This window comes from Fusarium coffeatum (genome assembly GCF_003316985.1).
Source record: "Fusarium coffeatum strain FIESC_28 chromosome Unknown BRIP53273_contig_8, whole genome shotgun sequence".
NCBI classification, from domain to species: Eukaryota; Fungi; Ascomycota; class Sordariomycetes; order Hypocreales; family Nectriaceae; genus Fusarium; species Fusarium coffeatum.
The window spans coordinates 24,454-39,902 of NW_022157807.1; the positions used below are offsets into that span (position 1 = coordinate 24,454).

At 48.1% G+C, this 15,449-nt stretch overlaps 4 protein-coding genes across 4 annotated transcripts; all 4 read left to right on the forward strand.

The window, feature by feature from the left end:
- Positions 1 to 419: 419 nt before the first annotated feature.
- Positions 420 to 3,387, forward strand: FIESC28_00333 (uncharacterized protein; the record flags this gene model as incomplete). Its single annotated transcript, XM_031154484.1, has 4 exons — positions 420 to 1,415; positions 1,462 to 1,763; positions 1,811 to 2,126; positions 2,179 to 3,387. 4 exons carry the CDS (start codon positions 420 to 422, stop codon positions 3,385 to 3,387), a joined length of 2,823 nt encoding a protein of 940 aa, XP_031021454.1.
- Positions 3,388 to 4,591: 1,204 nt separating this feature from the next.
- FIESC28_00334 (uncharacterized protein) lies at positions 4,592 to 5,854 on the forward strand (the record flags this gene model as incomplete). Its single annotated transcript, XM_031154485.1, has 1 exon — positions 4,592 to 5,854. One exon carries the CDS (start codon positions 4,592 to 4,594, stop codon positions 5,852 to 5,854), a length of 1,263 nt encoding a protein of 420 aa, XP_031021455.1.
- A 2,286-nt stretch (positions 5,855 to 8,140) lies between these two features.
- FIESC28_00335 (uncharacterized protein) lies at positions 8,141 to 10,419 on the forward strand (the record flags this gene model as incomplete). Its single annotated transcript, XM_031154486.1, has 2 exons — positions 8,141 to 8,232; positions 8,283 to 10,419. The coding sequence occupies 2 exons, from the start codon at positions 8,141 to 8,143 to the stop codon at positions 10,417 to 10,419; spliced, it is 2,229 nt and encodes a 742-aa protein (XP_031021456.1).
- A 2,726-nt stretch (positions 10,420 to 13,145) lies between these two features.
- Positions 13,146 to 15,184, forward strand: FIESC28_00336 (uncharacterized protein; the record flags this gene model as incomplete). The annotated part of the gene is made up of 4 exons (XM_031154487.1): positions 13,146 to 13,549; positions 13,616 to 13,643; positions 13,852 to 15,078; positions 15,131 to 15,184. 4 exons carry the CDS (start codon positions 13,146 to 13,148, stop codon positions 15,182 to 15,184), a joined length of 1,713 nt encoding a protein of 570 aa, XP_031021457.1.
- Between the last annotated feature and the right edge of the window lie 265 nt (positions 15,185 to 15,449).

Below are 15,449 nucleotides of genomic sequence, written 5' to 3' on the forward strand. Positions count from 1 at the left end.
ATCTTACAACATCCATCCCCAGGCAAAACTTCTTTGTTGCCTAATTATCTGCAATATTTGTTACTGCAATGCACCCTCCCCCTTTCAGCAAGAATGATACTAGCACAGCCTTGTGCACCGCATGTGTGCCGTGATGGTCTGGTAAAAGCGGCGGCTTACAAGAGGGCCAAGATGTACTTTGCGCAATCGCATGTGCAACACGGAGATGAAGCGCTGTTACCTTGATCAGCCGACAAACATATCACTGTCTATCTGAGTAACAGATGTAACCAATGGGTGTTAATAAGAGGTGGCTATGGCTGGGTATATAGACTTCGGATGCCTGTCCTCCTCCAAGACTAGATCTTGGAAGTTCCATAACCCGATACTCAACGTTCATCCCATAATCTCGAAAATCATCCCCTATTTAACGCTTAACTATGAAGCCTCCTCAGCCTGCCCCTGGCCCGTCGGCCCCAAACACTCCCTCCAAGTCGAAGCACAAGAAGCTCGGCCCTCAAGCTCTCGTATCCAAGTTCTGGAGAAAGTATCACTCCAAGACTCCAGGCAAAGTTACTTCTATCTTCCCGCAGAGTCTCTACGAGTCTCTTCTTACAGATGCGGACTCTTCCTACCCCAAATCTCGTAACGCGGCACAGAGCTACGAGGCGGCTGCTAAAGACTGCCGTGCTCGAGTTCGTGCCGTTGTTAAAGAGTGTGAACGCACCAACGCAAAGTTCAGCGATCCGGACTTTGACATAGAGTCCGATTTTGCATCGCATCAAGATAATTGTCTTTATGGCATTGAGAGAAACTACTGTCCTATCTGCGACAGCGATAGCGAGGATGATGAACCAGAAGGACCTGAATATGACTCTCCCCCAGAGACTCAGGCTCGATGGATCAAGAAATCTCGTGATCGCAAGTCCAACAAGCTGCCACAAAAGAAGAAGCGTGATGTCGATAAGAGCGCTTCCAAGAACGAGGACGCTAACCACAGAGACCTCATCTGTCGTAGCAAAAGGCCTGGTTCAGTCCACCGCATCCCTTGGATCTTCGAGAACCCACAGTTTACCGTCGACGGGTTCTCCAGCTCAGATATCAAGCAGGGAGCCACTGGCAACTGCTGGTGGCTGGCTGCTCTTGCAACCATCGCTCATCGCAAAGACCTGATGAAAAAGATCTGCGTTGCAAAAGATGAGGAATGCGGTGTCTACGGCTTTGTTGTCTATCGTGATGGAGAGTGGACCTCGACTGTTGTGGACGATAACCTCTATTTGAAGCACAACGACTTTGGAGAGGACAGTCAAGTTTACGATGCAACCCTCAAGAAAGCACGCAAATACAAGAGGCAGAAGCAAACAGGTTCCGAGGCCTTGTACTTTGCCAAGTGCGAGGATCCCAACGAGACCTGGTTGCCGTTGCTAGAGAAGGCGGTAAGTTAGAAGTATGATTATGCAAATTGGAAGCTAATATTGTCAGTTTGCCAAAGTTCATGGTGATTACCAAGCCATGGAAGGCGGATGGTCTGGAACCGCCGTCGAAGATCTTACTGGCGGCGTAGCCACTGTAGTCGCAGGAAACAGAGTCCTTCGCAAGGAGCGACTATGGCGAGAAATGCTTGGATCGGACGACGAAGCAGGAGAGTTCGTCTTTGGTCTATCCGCAGGTGGACCTGGCGATGAACATAAGAATGGAATCGTGCTACAGCATGCTTATTCCGTCCTCAAAGTTGCCGAGGTGGAAAATGAAGACGGCGTCAAGGTTCGCTTGGTCAAGATTCGGTAAGTGTTTGTTTGAAGGCACTGCATTCTCCTTCTAACATGTTCAGAAATCCCTGGGGCCAGAGATCTGAAAACGGCCAAGGCGAGTGGCATGGTCCATGGTCAGACGGGTCCAAGGAATGGACTCCATACATGATCAAGAAGTTGGGCCATCAATTTGGCGACGATGGAATCTTCTGGATGTCTTTCAACGACATGCTCGACAACTTCAAGTGGATGTACCGAACCCGACTCTTCGATGAGCGATGGACTGTTGCTCAGCAGTGGCTAAGTGTTAGTATCTCCTGGCTCACTGGTTACCTTAAGAAGAAGTTTGTTGTTGAGGTCAAGGAAGAAGGCATGGTGGTTATTGTCCTTTCACAGGTATGGGTCACCCCTTGAAGATGCATTCAGCACTGACACTGACATGTCCCAGCTCGACGATCGCTATTTCACTGATCTCAAGGGTCAGTACGAATTCACACTAAACTTTCTCGTTAAGTCGTCCGAAACCAAGAAAACCATCTGCGCGGTACGTCCAGTGCACCAGTGGGACCGACGTAGTGTAAATTGTGAAGTCGAACTCGAACCAGGCACATATGAAATCATCCCCAAGATTATGGCGGAGCGAAGTATGTGGAGGCCTAGAGTCGAGAAGATGGTCAAGAGAGCAGCAGACCAGAACCCGAAGAAGCTGCGTCAGATAGGTCTGCAGTACGATCTGGCTCATGCCAAGGGTGGAATAGTCGACGAAGACGAGGCCCTTCGAAAGAAGAGAGATGCCAAGAAAAAGAAGAAGATCAAGGGTAAGAAACAAGAAGAGAAGAATAAGCAGATGGCAGAGGCCATGGCTCAGATGGAGCAAGCCATGGTAGCAATGAGGCACGAGTACAATCAGACCCTCAAGGAGAAAGAGAAAGAGAAAGAGAAAGAGAACGAGAAGGAGAAGGGAAAAGACAAGGGCAAAGACAAGAAGGAGTCGACCCCGGAACCAAAGAGTGATGACGACTCTGATGTCAAGGGATCATCTGACGTTGAGACAAAGTCAGACAAGGTTCTTCCAGGATGTTGGCCAGAAGAATCTGGAAAGAACAACGTTGATGCACCGAAACGTTGTGAAACATCGGTCGAGCCAAGGAAGGAGGCATCTACAGAAGACAAAGACAAGAGAAGACCATCTCCCTCCGGTCCTCGGCGCGGAGGTCCTCCATCACCACCATCGGGGTTACCGACCCACTACCAAGATCAGGTGCAATACCCAGACTATCGACCTCCATTTCGAAACAATAGACGGATGACCATGACGGATTACAGCATGGACCATTACCCCGTATTCACACCACCCACAGAACCCACCTCCGAATCTGACCAAGACAACTCCTCATCCGGGTCAGGCTCAGGCTCAGATACAGTATCTGACGACAACTCGTCAAGCTCCGACAGCGATGACATAGGGTTCCCTACGATAAGGCGTTTCCGTCTCGGTCAGCGCAAGAAGCAGCCGTGGAATGCTGTGTGCGTGATCGGCCTCCGCGTCTACGCTCAGCATGAAGGCATCAAGGTCCGTCTTGCTGATCAGAAACGTAACGAGGCTACTGAGCTCGTGGCACCCGAAGGAAGTAGCGCGGCTGCTCCGACTGAATAAACTCGACAGCTTTGATACTTTGATACACGCTTAGAGACTCTGTTATGGAGACGGTAGTTGAAGAAGTTGATGCAATTGGATGGTAAACATGGGCACATGAACAGGTCAAGGCGCAAAGAACAAGCATATTGTATCCGTAATTGCAAAGGACAATCGGTAATTCTTGCGAATCTCTTCTCAGTTATTTCCTGATAGATGATGATCATTTTTTATTTAGTCAAGTTACATGTCATAAAGAATGGTACTATTGTTTCTTCTTTTACGAACCAAGTGGGTATCCCATCTCTAACGTTTCTGCTCAGTCCATACTCAACTAAGGATTATTTCCCGAGATCCAATTTAATTTCAACACGAACTGCTTTTAGTTGATTGTTATTTGTTTTGTTTAGTGAAACAGCTATACTCGGGTTTTATCTTGATTGATTGATTATCGATAGCCTCGGCTCAGTTTCCGAGTATCAATCAACCTATCGCAATCCTCTCCAGCCCAGCCTTGTAAGAGAAACTTAATATATCTGAATATATTAAGCCACGTTATCAACCGTTTTCTTCTTGAAACAAAGCACTCGTATCAGCCCGAGCGCAAGGTGCACTGCTAGACTAGACTGCATTCTTAAAAAAGCTTCTACCATGTCATCTCTTTTCCAGTCTGTTTCGAGCGCACGGCCATCGACGATCGTTTCATCCAGTTTCTCCCCCTATAGTGAGAGGCCCTTACCGTTTCATAACAGCCGGGGGCCTCAGCTGTCCACTAAATATCCTCATTGAGGCTTTCGGGATCTACAGTACAGTACACATGCTTGCTTGATGATCGGCCGGAGCTCGATTCTCGGCTGGGATGCTGACTAGTAAATGATCTGATGCAGGGCTGGGAACTGGGAACTCGAAACTCAGCGTGCGAGATTGATGAAAGGACTTCGGTAGCCTTTCCATATTGGGAAAATCTTGCGGTTCATGATGTCCAAGAGATCTATCACAATTGCATGGGGGGCTATCGTGAAGATGAAAAGAGGTTTGAGCGTTGATATCCTAGTGTCGACGAATTGATATATAATCTCGACGAAAGTCGTCTCCAAGATTCGAAATCAGATTCATCTCAAACCAACTCAGCAACCATTACATTCTTTCTTTCTGGCCCTTTACCTTCGCTTCTATAACAAACTCACTCTTTATTTCAACGACTTGAACAACAACATCCATCATCATGCTTCCCAAGTCTGTTCTCCTTACTCTTGTTCCCTTCGCAGTGGCTGGTCCCATTGCTCGCCGAACCATCCCCGGCATTGGAGGTGATTCTGGCAGTGGCCTTGGTTCGCTTCCTGGCCTTGGAGGTGGCTCTGGTTCCAGCACTGGTGGTCTTCCTTCGCTTCCCAGTCTTGGATCCGGTCTTGGATCCGGCCTCGGAGGAGGCTCTGGCTCTGGCCTAGGAAAGCTTCCTGGTCTTGGAGGCGGCTCTGGCGGCGGTCTCGGCTCGCTCCCCGGTCTGGGAGGAGGTTCTGACTCTGGCTCGGGATCCGGCCTTCCTTCTCTTCCTGGCCTCGGAGGTGGTTCAGGTTCTGGCTCCGGCGGCTCGACTGGAGGATGTACCACAGGATGCGATTCTGGATCTGGCAGTGGATCTGGATCTGGATCTGGAACTACTCCCACTCCCGCTCCCTCTAACATTGCGGCCCCTGTGCCCACAGGCACTGCCGTTGCCTCCCCCGTTACCTCCGACTCCGACTCTGGATCCGACTCTGGCTCCGGCTCCGGATCTGGATCTGGCACCGGTGGTCTTCCCTCGCTCCCTAGCCTTGGATCTGGTCTCGGCTCTGGTCTCGGAGGTGGATCTGGCCTCGGTAAGCTCCCCGGCCTCGGTGGTGGTTCGGGCTCCGGCTCCGGCCTCGGTGGCCTCCTCGGAGCTTCTGGCGCCGGTTCCGGTCGCTCTACCATGAACGACCTTGAGGGCGAGTGCAAGGACGTAACTGTCATCTTCGCCCGCGGTACCACTGAGCCCGGTAACGTCGGAATGGCCGCTGGACCTCCTTTCTTCAAGGCCCTTGGCGAGAAGCTCGGCAGCGACAAGCTCGCTGTTCAGGGTGTTGACTACAAGGCCGACATTGCTGGTATTATGCAGATGGGTGACAAGGCCGGCACTGAGAAGATGGCTGCCCTTGTTAAGCAGGCTGCTGAGAAGTGCCCCAAGACCAAGATTGTCATGTCCGGATACTCACAGGGTGCTATGCTCGTCCACGGTGCTGCCCGAGCTCTTCCTGCTGAGACTTCTTCCAAGATTGCTGCTGTTGTCAACTTCGGCGACCCCTTCCAGAAGCAGGCCATCAACGGCGTCGATGCTGACCGTGTCAAGATCATCTGCCACACTGGTGATGGTGTCTGCGCCGGTACTGCTGCCATCACCCCCGACCACCTCACCTACAGCAAGGATGCTGGTGCCGCTGCTGAGTTTGTTGCCAGCAAGTGTCAGTAAGCGATGAATGGGATATCTAAAGGGCGAATTAGGATGATATTATGAAAGTATCAGTGGGAACAGGTTTCCCAATGTTCAGGGATGAATTTTTCTTATGACTGGTCTATACTTATTTCTTATGTACTACGGAGTACTTACATTATATATATGGTTGCTTTGTTGAATTTGGGTTGCCTCTCAAGTGATGTGGAGTTGAGCCTTGTCTTGTGAACTAATGCTCTGGTTCCAAAACCCAAGCAACTATTTGACGACGATTCTGAGGAGGTGGTCTTCGTAATTTCCATATCCTGAATGAGTAACTGCAGTATATGTGGGAAACTTTACTATACTCGTAGAGCAGTTACCTACTGAATTGTGTGTTGTGTGTTTGAGTTGTAACTAACTTTTCATACAAGTAAACTTTCATCTCAGCATATAAATAGAGAGAGGTGGGAGTGGGAGGAGATAGGGCTTTTTCAATTTACCTCACAAGCTACCCTGTGGCCAGACCGGGCGGGAGATCTGGTCACTTTTACCTACCCTTTGTACACAAGCTAGTCGCGCCTATGATGAACCCATGGTAATGAAGCTATCCCCCCGCAGGATAGAACTACCCAAATGAGAGTCCTTCAAGGCTATCTGTCACACTGGGAACTGAGGAACATCAAATCTCTTGATGCAAAGATGTTACTGTACTGTAGATTCTGTTTAACGATTGCACATCTGTATTTAGTAGAGTAATAGGAAGCTACTAACACAACTTCCCGTTAATACCTTGTGGACTGGTGTTATTTTACTTTGACAGAGGACCATGGTGCTTGATTTTGGATCCTGCGTTCTCTCACTAAGCTAACAATGGTTCCAATGAAAATTAAGAATGTCGCAAGTAATACCGTTCTACCAAAAGCGAGGAGATGGATTGATGTCTGTGAGTAAAGTTCTGTAGGAGTCAAAGCGTTGCTGGATATATAGAAGAATAAATGCATCATCTTCAACAATAACTGGGGGATATGGTGTAGGGGTATCACGTTCGCTTTGCATTGTTTCAAATGCTTGCGAAAGGCCGGGGGTTCAAATCCCTCTGTCTCCAGAGCTTTTGCTGTTCAAAGCAAGTTTTCTCTTTTTTTTTTTGGTCAGTGGATCTCTCTTTTTAGCGTTGCTAAAGTAATTACCTCGGTACTTGAATCAGACCTTCATCACTCTTATAGAAACCATTGTCTTTTGTTACTGTTCATGTTCTCGATCTTACTCAGATTATTGTCCAGAGAAAGACAGATTTCCTTCAACCATAAGTAACCGAAAACAACCGCATCAACTTCAACACCCAATCAGCATGAAATCAATTGTTCTTTCAAGCCAGCCAAGGCGCGGCATGTGATATTCCTGCCAGGGGAATTTGACACGTGCTGCATGAATCATGTGTCACGCAGTGAACAAAGCTTGGGCTGCATTCCTCGATCGAGTTCTTTTTTGGTTCTAGGTTTAGCTCTCGGGGCATTTCTTCCAGGTGAAAAGAGGTTGCGACGGAAGAGGTTTGATGCAGTACAGCGTCTCTCGTGAGCAATGGGAGAAACGTGGCAGTTGATTTGGACCTTGTCAGGTCTTGGAATACGTAAACGATGAAGATGTTAGACTACCTAATGACTTGATACGTAGTAATTAATGATTATTCCCGAGACTGCCGTATCGACGTCATGTCCCCCACAGAATTACCACTTCGTCCCCCGCGTTTCCCCCAGAATCTGGCCAAGTCGAGAAAGGCACTTTCACATGTCAGTCTCCTGCTCTTCTTCTTGTCTGGGTAAAAGAGATTCATTTCATGCTCTAGTCTAGACCCAGGTATCCAATACCAAAACTTGTCACGAGTCACGAGTCGTCATCCTAATCGGCTCTTGAACCGAACTGAGCTCAACATGAGCCTTGCCTCTTGTATACTATACATACAAACCACAATCAATAACATCTAACTTTCCCCTACTTTCTTCTTTTATTCCATTCGCATTTGATTGTCTTGGCCAGCCTCAAACTGTTATTGACCCATTCATAAAAGCGACCGTTGTAACGTTTGTGCTCAAACTCACGATAAGATCTTATAACCCTGCTTGATATCCTTGTCCTATCACCGAGGGTGTTTGAGTCGTGTTGCGCTCTTCTTTCATGTGAACGAACGGCTGTCAATTTACCCGGAAACGACCAACGACACCATGTGCTTGATTTCCAACTAGCTTTCCTTTGTCTCTTTTTTGATCTCATTTCCATATTCGGAGTCTTTGAATATTATATACATTTAGGCTTGATCGAGTCATCATGATAGATCACGTCTTAGGACGGCCTTCAGTCAAGTCTCGAAGGCTCCAAGTCCTGGCAGTCTTGACTTTTTGGTCTGCCTACTTAGTTAAGTGAGTGTTTGAAACCATCTTTGTTCTTCACATTGTGCTAACAGGCATAGGGGTCATCAACATGGCCCTCCAGGCGCCCAATTCTTCTCAAGACTCTTCTCCAAGCGTCTAACAGCCTGGCAAACCGTCGTGATAACAATGATTTACCTATACGCCGCCCGCAACTTCAGCACCCTCGTCGGTCTGGCCAGTCCAGAACCTTTAGCCAACATGTACGACGCCACCTACTACCGAGCGACATGGGTCCTGACCGCGCTGGACGCTGGATTCTGGACAGCCATGAAGATCAAGACCAAGTGGCTGCGCGACATGGCGAGCATCGTTTTCTCACTCTTCTATCTCGTTGCTGCTGAAAAAGCGGACGAGAAAGTTCGGAAGGTTAGGGGGATGATCACGGTTGAGCATCTTCGGGTTTCTTGGAATAAGGGTACTTCGCCGTATTTGAGTTTCTTCCAGGGACTTATGAGACCGCGGTTTATGAGATGGCCGCCGAGACAGATTCGAATCCCGAGACCTTCGGATAGCGACTATAAGGAGCCTGTTCTTGCATGGCTGTACTACGATGGGCCTTTGTCAGATCTTGAGCGCCATGATAGGATTATTCTGGATATTCCGGGTGGTGGTTTCGTTGCTATGGATCCTCGTTGCAATGACGACAAGTTATTCTCATGGGCGGCCAAGTCAGGACTACCTATTCTGAGTCTCGACTACAAGAAGGCACCCGAGTTTCCGTACCCATACGCACTGAATGAGTGCTTCGATGTCTACAGGACCATCGTCAACACGAAGGGTCGATGCATGGGTCTACCAGGCACTGAGGTTCCTCGGATTATCATCACAGGTGATAGCGCTGGAGGAAACCTCGTGGTCGCGGCGACCTTGATGATCATGGAAACAAGACATCCGGCGTTCCGAAGACCGGGACAAACTGATCTACCAGCTCCTGATGGACTGGTTTGCTTCTACCCAGCTTTGGATATGAACATTGGCAACTGGATGACTGATGAGCAAATGTCTCTGATCAAGGATCGAAAGATGAGAAAGACCAATCGGAGAATCATGCGACGAAAGAGCATGCAGTACAATGAGCTTGTGGGAACGCCTCACCATTCCGATGATGAGGAAGAAGGATCGCCACCACCGGATGCCAAGTTGAACGGTAAACTGAACAGTTTGACAACAAAAGAAGCTCAGATTGTGGCGTCTCAAGGACCTAAAAGCCCACACCCCGAGTTCTCTCATGTCGGACCTCGATCGCTGAGTTTCCCAAAGGAGGCCCCAGAAGCCAATGGAAAGAACGCATCTCATCACGTTGAACCGATGAAGACACGACTGGCGACGTCGTCAATGATCTCTTATTTCAATGATCGAGTTCTTACCCCAGAGATGATGAGAGCCATGATCATCCTATACATCGGCGCCCACAACCGCCCAGACTTCAGCCAGGACTATCTCCTCAGTCCCGTCCTCGCACCCGAGGCTTTACTCGTTGACTTCCCCAAGACGTACTTTATGACCGGAGAACGAGATCCGTTAGTCGACGATACAGTCATCTTTGCTGGGAGACTTCGCCGTGCCAAAGAAGCTGCCTTTGTACAAGATGAAGCCGACGGAGCAGACTTCAACGACAGAGATGCTGCGGAGGTCATGTTGATTCCCGGCACATCCCATGGCTTTATGCAGTTCCCAACCGTATATCCTCCCGCCTGGAGACACTTTGAACGATGCGTGGACTGGTTTGACCAGCTCTTCGAGCACGCCCACGTCATGCGCGTTCGCAAAGATCGCCAAGCAAGAGCTGCAGTTTCTCAGACTAATGGTTTCGGCATCAACGGTGACGGAAGACACCATGCTCGTACCGAATCCAGTGGAGAAGAAGATAAACCTCTCGAGATCAGCATGACAAAGATGAACCAGCGTCGAAGTTCCAACCAGCCATCACCACCTCTGCCGAAGCAAGATACTGTCTTGACAGAGATCCATGACGGTAGTGGAAGCGGAGATACGACGCCACGGGCGTATACTAATGGAGATGGGGATAAGAAGAGACGGAAGAGTGTGGGGTTGAGCAAGAGTAAGAACAGGAATAAGAGTCTGATCAAGTTGAAGAGTTCGGATGATTTACTCGGGAGGAGAATGCAAGGTCTGGCTAGTGGGCTGACAGGTATGGTTGACGATGAGGACTGATGGATATGTTTTACTGCGCTGCATGGTCATTTGGATATAGCGATATTTCATGGATACATAGTGTGAGTCGGTGATAAGTTGATGGAAGTATATATGTACAGTTGGGCTTACGAAGATATGATGATCGTCTGTAGATAACAAGGACACCCTTATTAGAAACTGATAACTTCAATTCAGACATGTACGAGACAAATACTGCGAAATGTCAAGCTTCTAGAACATTTCTAAGAATAAACGAAGCAGCCAAGACTTGATCGAGCGGATCCCGACCCAAACCGACGGATCATCGCGCTTTGAACCAGGGTAGTTTATACTGTAGATTTCGACAGTAGAGTTTGAGAATACCAGTATCTGTTAGTAAGATGAATGCATAGTCATTCATTATTCATATTGTTGCAGCTTTATTCATGCATGATCATGCTGACCAACGTTTCACAGTAGCCTCACGAACTCGTCATAACAGGTGAAGGCATAATTCAAGATATCCATCAAGCCGCTGTTACGGACAGCGACCGAGAGTAAAAGGCTTTGAAGCATCTAGATTCCGGGAATAAAGACTAACAGGGCATAAAAGGGGGCGGACGGACCGTATCTGCGTCAGTTTCTCGGTGAGTAAAACACGCAACTCGCAATGGGAAAAATAAGCGGGAGTTGGGCCGATTGGATCCTTGAGGTCTTTCAGTCTGGGGAGCCTTGACTGGGCTGAGGGAGGATGTCACGCCACTTGGATCGGGTCATCACCTCACGGAGAAACCGCAGGGATGTTAGGAATAGTCAAGGCTGGAGGGCTGGCATTTACGATATACGTGGTGTTTGAGGAGGGAATTGTTGATCCCAGGTATATGTACAGGTTGGTATAATTAATGGGATAGGCCATTAATACGGAAGACGGCCGGGGCTGTGGGTCTAGAGGCCGATGTCCCGGCCGGCAACCTCCGTGATTGGGCCGCGCATGTTGTCCGGCCTGCCGTCTGACATTGCCTACTCAGCCCTGTAAATAGCAAATTTGTTTCAGTGGAAAGACCTGAAAAGAAAGTCTAGAGTTATTCGTCTCTTGAATTTATCCGATGATCCCGGGACTACGTCGTTGATGCCCGAGAGCAAGGATAGCTTGATGACGGTGCTGAATGATTTGCAGCATACAGATCATTAACGAAGTGTCAAGGTCCAGACATGGCCATAGAATGGGGGTATAATACAAAACAACATGGGACGTAAGACATGAATGCGCCCACAGGGTCAAACTTTGGGGGTTCAGGCGTCTAGATGATCAAGATGCTTCATCCAGAGAATACAATAGAAGGACACTTGAGGCGATACTATCTATGGCAAACAGACACACCGACTTTACCTGGGGAAATGCCATCATAAGCATGTAACGTTTAAGGTACCGTACATCGTTACAGACATTCTAGCAAATAGGATCACATTCCTGTAGCTGCACCCCAAAGTAACAAGGGTCTTCTGATACGATTGCTTCATCTCAAGCACGAAAAGAGCGCAGCCTAACTATTCTACCCCTTTTACAAAAACAAAACATCAGATGCTTTTGACCCAAACCCCAGTGTTGAGTTGAGCCTTAACCGCGTGTTGCTTCATGTCACCGAAACAAGACATGTACAGTACCTGACCGAGTTGCCCGATTGAGTAAAAAGGGGGTCATTTTGAACGCGCGCAAGGTGAGCTGACCTGGCCTGACCTGAACCCAAAGTTGCGGGTTTCGTTACTGTACTCAGTGAACACGAATATTACCACTCATTTCCTTTTCCAGTCAAACGTGAGGCCGCCCGTTGTCAAACTATTGGACAAATGAAGTTTGATAACCTCAGAAACATATGAGGGATATACAAAAGAACCAATGCTAAAGACAGAATGGTAGGTCTGTCGGTGTAAGTCAAGCAAAAGCTCCCTGGTATCACCGAAGAGACAAGGGAGAGATCGTCATCAAAAGCACAGACAAACAATAATCCAATAGCGCATGATGAGGACGGATGTAAACGGGATTGTTTAACTGGTAGCTATCAAGTATCTTTTGCGCGTGTATTCAGCGGTATTGTACAGTATAATACGTTTTATCGGATGGAATAGGTAAAGAACAGGGCTGTGCTTTCCCCCCCAAGCTCTGAGTTGAGCTCTTACAGTTGAAAGATTCAGGTAATGGTACCGCTTCTTTAGGGGCCTCAATGAAATGGATCTGTTATGCACCCCCGTGCCGAATTTCCATGCTCCTATTTTGGAGGCATTTATTTATTCATGTTTTTTGTGAGAGAATCATTTAAAAAGTCGGTGGCTTCTGCATTGTAATCCGTCTTGATTTCCTCTTGATCTCACTCGTATCCATCTTACTATCTACTCAACTCTACTCTTCTCTTGACTTATACTCAAAGACACATAATCTTGTGTCTGTCCCTCACATTACATTGTGTATTACACGTCCTTTCTCGTCTATTGCCGACCTTTCCGTTCTACCCCTCCACCGAACTCTTGAAAGCATTAGCTACCTGCGGCGTGCCGTCATTACCAAAAGACTCAACCAACTAGACAAGCCATATCTTAGCATATTCAACGCGCCACAAAAACAATCCAATCCAATCCAATACAATACAATACACACCAAACCGGCTGCTCCCGTATTCCCTTTTTGGCCTATCGCATCAAGTTAAACCTTCTGGCGTTTACCAAGCTATTATTGTCTTTATAAGAGCTTCTTCTACCCCTCATTCATCATGAGTCTCGTTCAGCATTCTGAAAGTGAGGCTGCTTCGCCTGTTCCCATCATTGAGACAGACGATCAAGGAAACTCGACTACAACAAACGGATATTTCCCCTCAAAAACTGCCCCTTCTTCTTCTCTTGTAGACGACATGGCTCATCTTTCTGTTGTCGGCGGTGCTCATCGCGGAGATGACTCTGACGCTGCCTCCGTCCGTTCATCGAGCTCTCGGACATCCAAGAAGCCTCAGATGAAGCTGGCCAGCTACCCAGATGAGTTCACCACCAGCGTCTATGGCTCTCGCTTTGCGGGGATGGATCTTCCTCGACATCATATGCCTGAGGGTGAAATGCCTCGCGAAGTTGCTTATCGCATGATCAAGGATGATCTGAGTCTCGACAACAACCCCATGCTCAAGTAGGTTCTTGTTTACTCTGATAGACATACTATGATGCGAAAACAACAGCTAATTGCTATTTACAGTCTGGCTTCTTTCGTCACGACTTACATGGTACGTAAACTAAAACTAAATCATGAACTTTTCTGGTTCCGGCCAAGTTCATTTCATGCCAAGAATGTCATCGATCTTACCCCCGCTCACGGCGGAGACGGAACCATTTCTTGGCTTTGCTGGGGATGACAGGCGCTACAACACCAACCCATGCGCAGAACTACCCCACTATAACATTTCTGAATAGCTTCACTAACACCCGGTTTAGGAAGATGAAGCCGAGAAGCTCATGGCAGAGTCCTTTTCCAAGAATTTTATCGATTACGAGGAGTATCCTCAGTCAGCTGATATCCAGAACCGCTGCGTTAACATGATCGGCGATCTGTTCCATGCACCTCCTGGTTCTTCAGTCGGTACATCCACCGTCGGCTCATCAGAAGCCATCATGCTTGCTGTCCTAGCCATGAAGAGGCGCTGGAAGAACCGTAGACAAGCTGAAGGCAAGAGCACAGAACATCCCAACATCGTCATGTCCTCTGCTGTCCAGGTGTGTTGGGAAAAGGCTACTCGATACTTTGAGATTGACGAGAAGCTTGTTTACTGCACACCTGACAGGTTTGTAATGGATCCTGATGAGGCTGTTGATCTCTGCGACGAGAACACCATTGGTATGTGCACTATTCTCGGAACTACTTACACTGGTGAGTATGAGGATATCAAGGCCATCAACGATCTTCTCGTTGAGCGTAACCTTGATGTCCCCATCCACGTCGATGCTGCCAGTGGTGGTTTCGTGGCTCCTTTTGTCGTTCCTGACTTGGAGTGGGACTTCCGATGTGAAAAAGTCGTTTCTATCAACGTCTCAGGCCACAAGTACGGTCTTGTCTACCCCGGTGTTGGCTGGGTCATCTGGCGATCTCCAGAGTATCTCCCTCAAGAGCTCGTCTTCAACATCAACTACCTCGGCGCCGACCAATCATCATTCACCCTTAACTTTTCCAAGGGTGCATCGCAAGTCATCGGCCAATATTACCAGCTCATCCGTCTCGGCAAGCACGGTTACCGTGCTATCATGAGTAACCTCACCCGTACAGCAGACTACCTGACAGAAACTCTCGAAAACCTCGGCTTCGTCATCATGTCGGAACGTTCAGGCGCCGGTCTCCCTCTCGTAGCTTTCCGCTTCAAGACTATTGAAGAAGGCGGCGACCCTGATCGTTACTACGACGAGTTTGCTCTTGCTCACCACCTGCGCTCTCGAGGTTGGGTCGTTCCTGCTTACACCATGGCTCCCAACTCTGGTGTCAAGATGCTGCGTGTTGTCGTGCGAGAGGATTTTACAAAGAGTCGATGTGACCAGCTTATCTGTGATGTCAAGCTCTGTCACGGTCTTCTCAAGGAAACGGATCAGGAGTCGATTAAGAAGCGTGAAGAGTATATCAGAAACCACATTTCTGCCATGGGGCGTGGAAAGCATGCCCATCCCGTTTATAAGGTGAGTTACCAACACCCTGCATAGTGTATGTTCTGTAACTAACAGTTTCCAGGACGAACAACATTCTCTCCAAGGCAAGCATGGAAAGACACATGCTATTTGCTAGGGTACCATAGAAGGGGTAATTTGCTATGGCTTTGGCGTTGAGCGCATGATGAGGCGTATTGTGTATAAGAGCTATGTAATGATTTTGAACAAGACTACCTATATAAGAAAGCTTTCTTTCACCTCATTTTTGATAACTGCGGTACTGGGAATGGCCACGTACAAGCTTATCGCACCCTACTGACTGGTATATAGCGGACTATTCAGTTGTTGTTTTGCCCACCAGACTTAGCATAAATATACATTCTGTCGACAGCAAAGTGAAC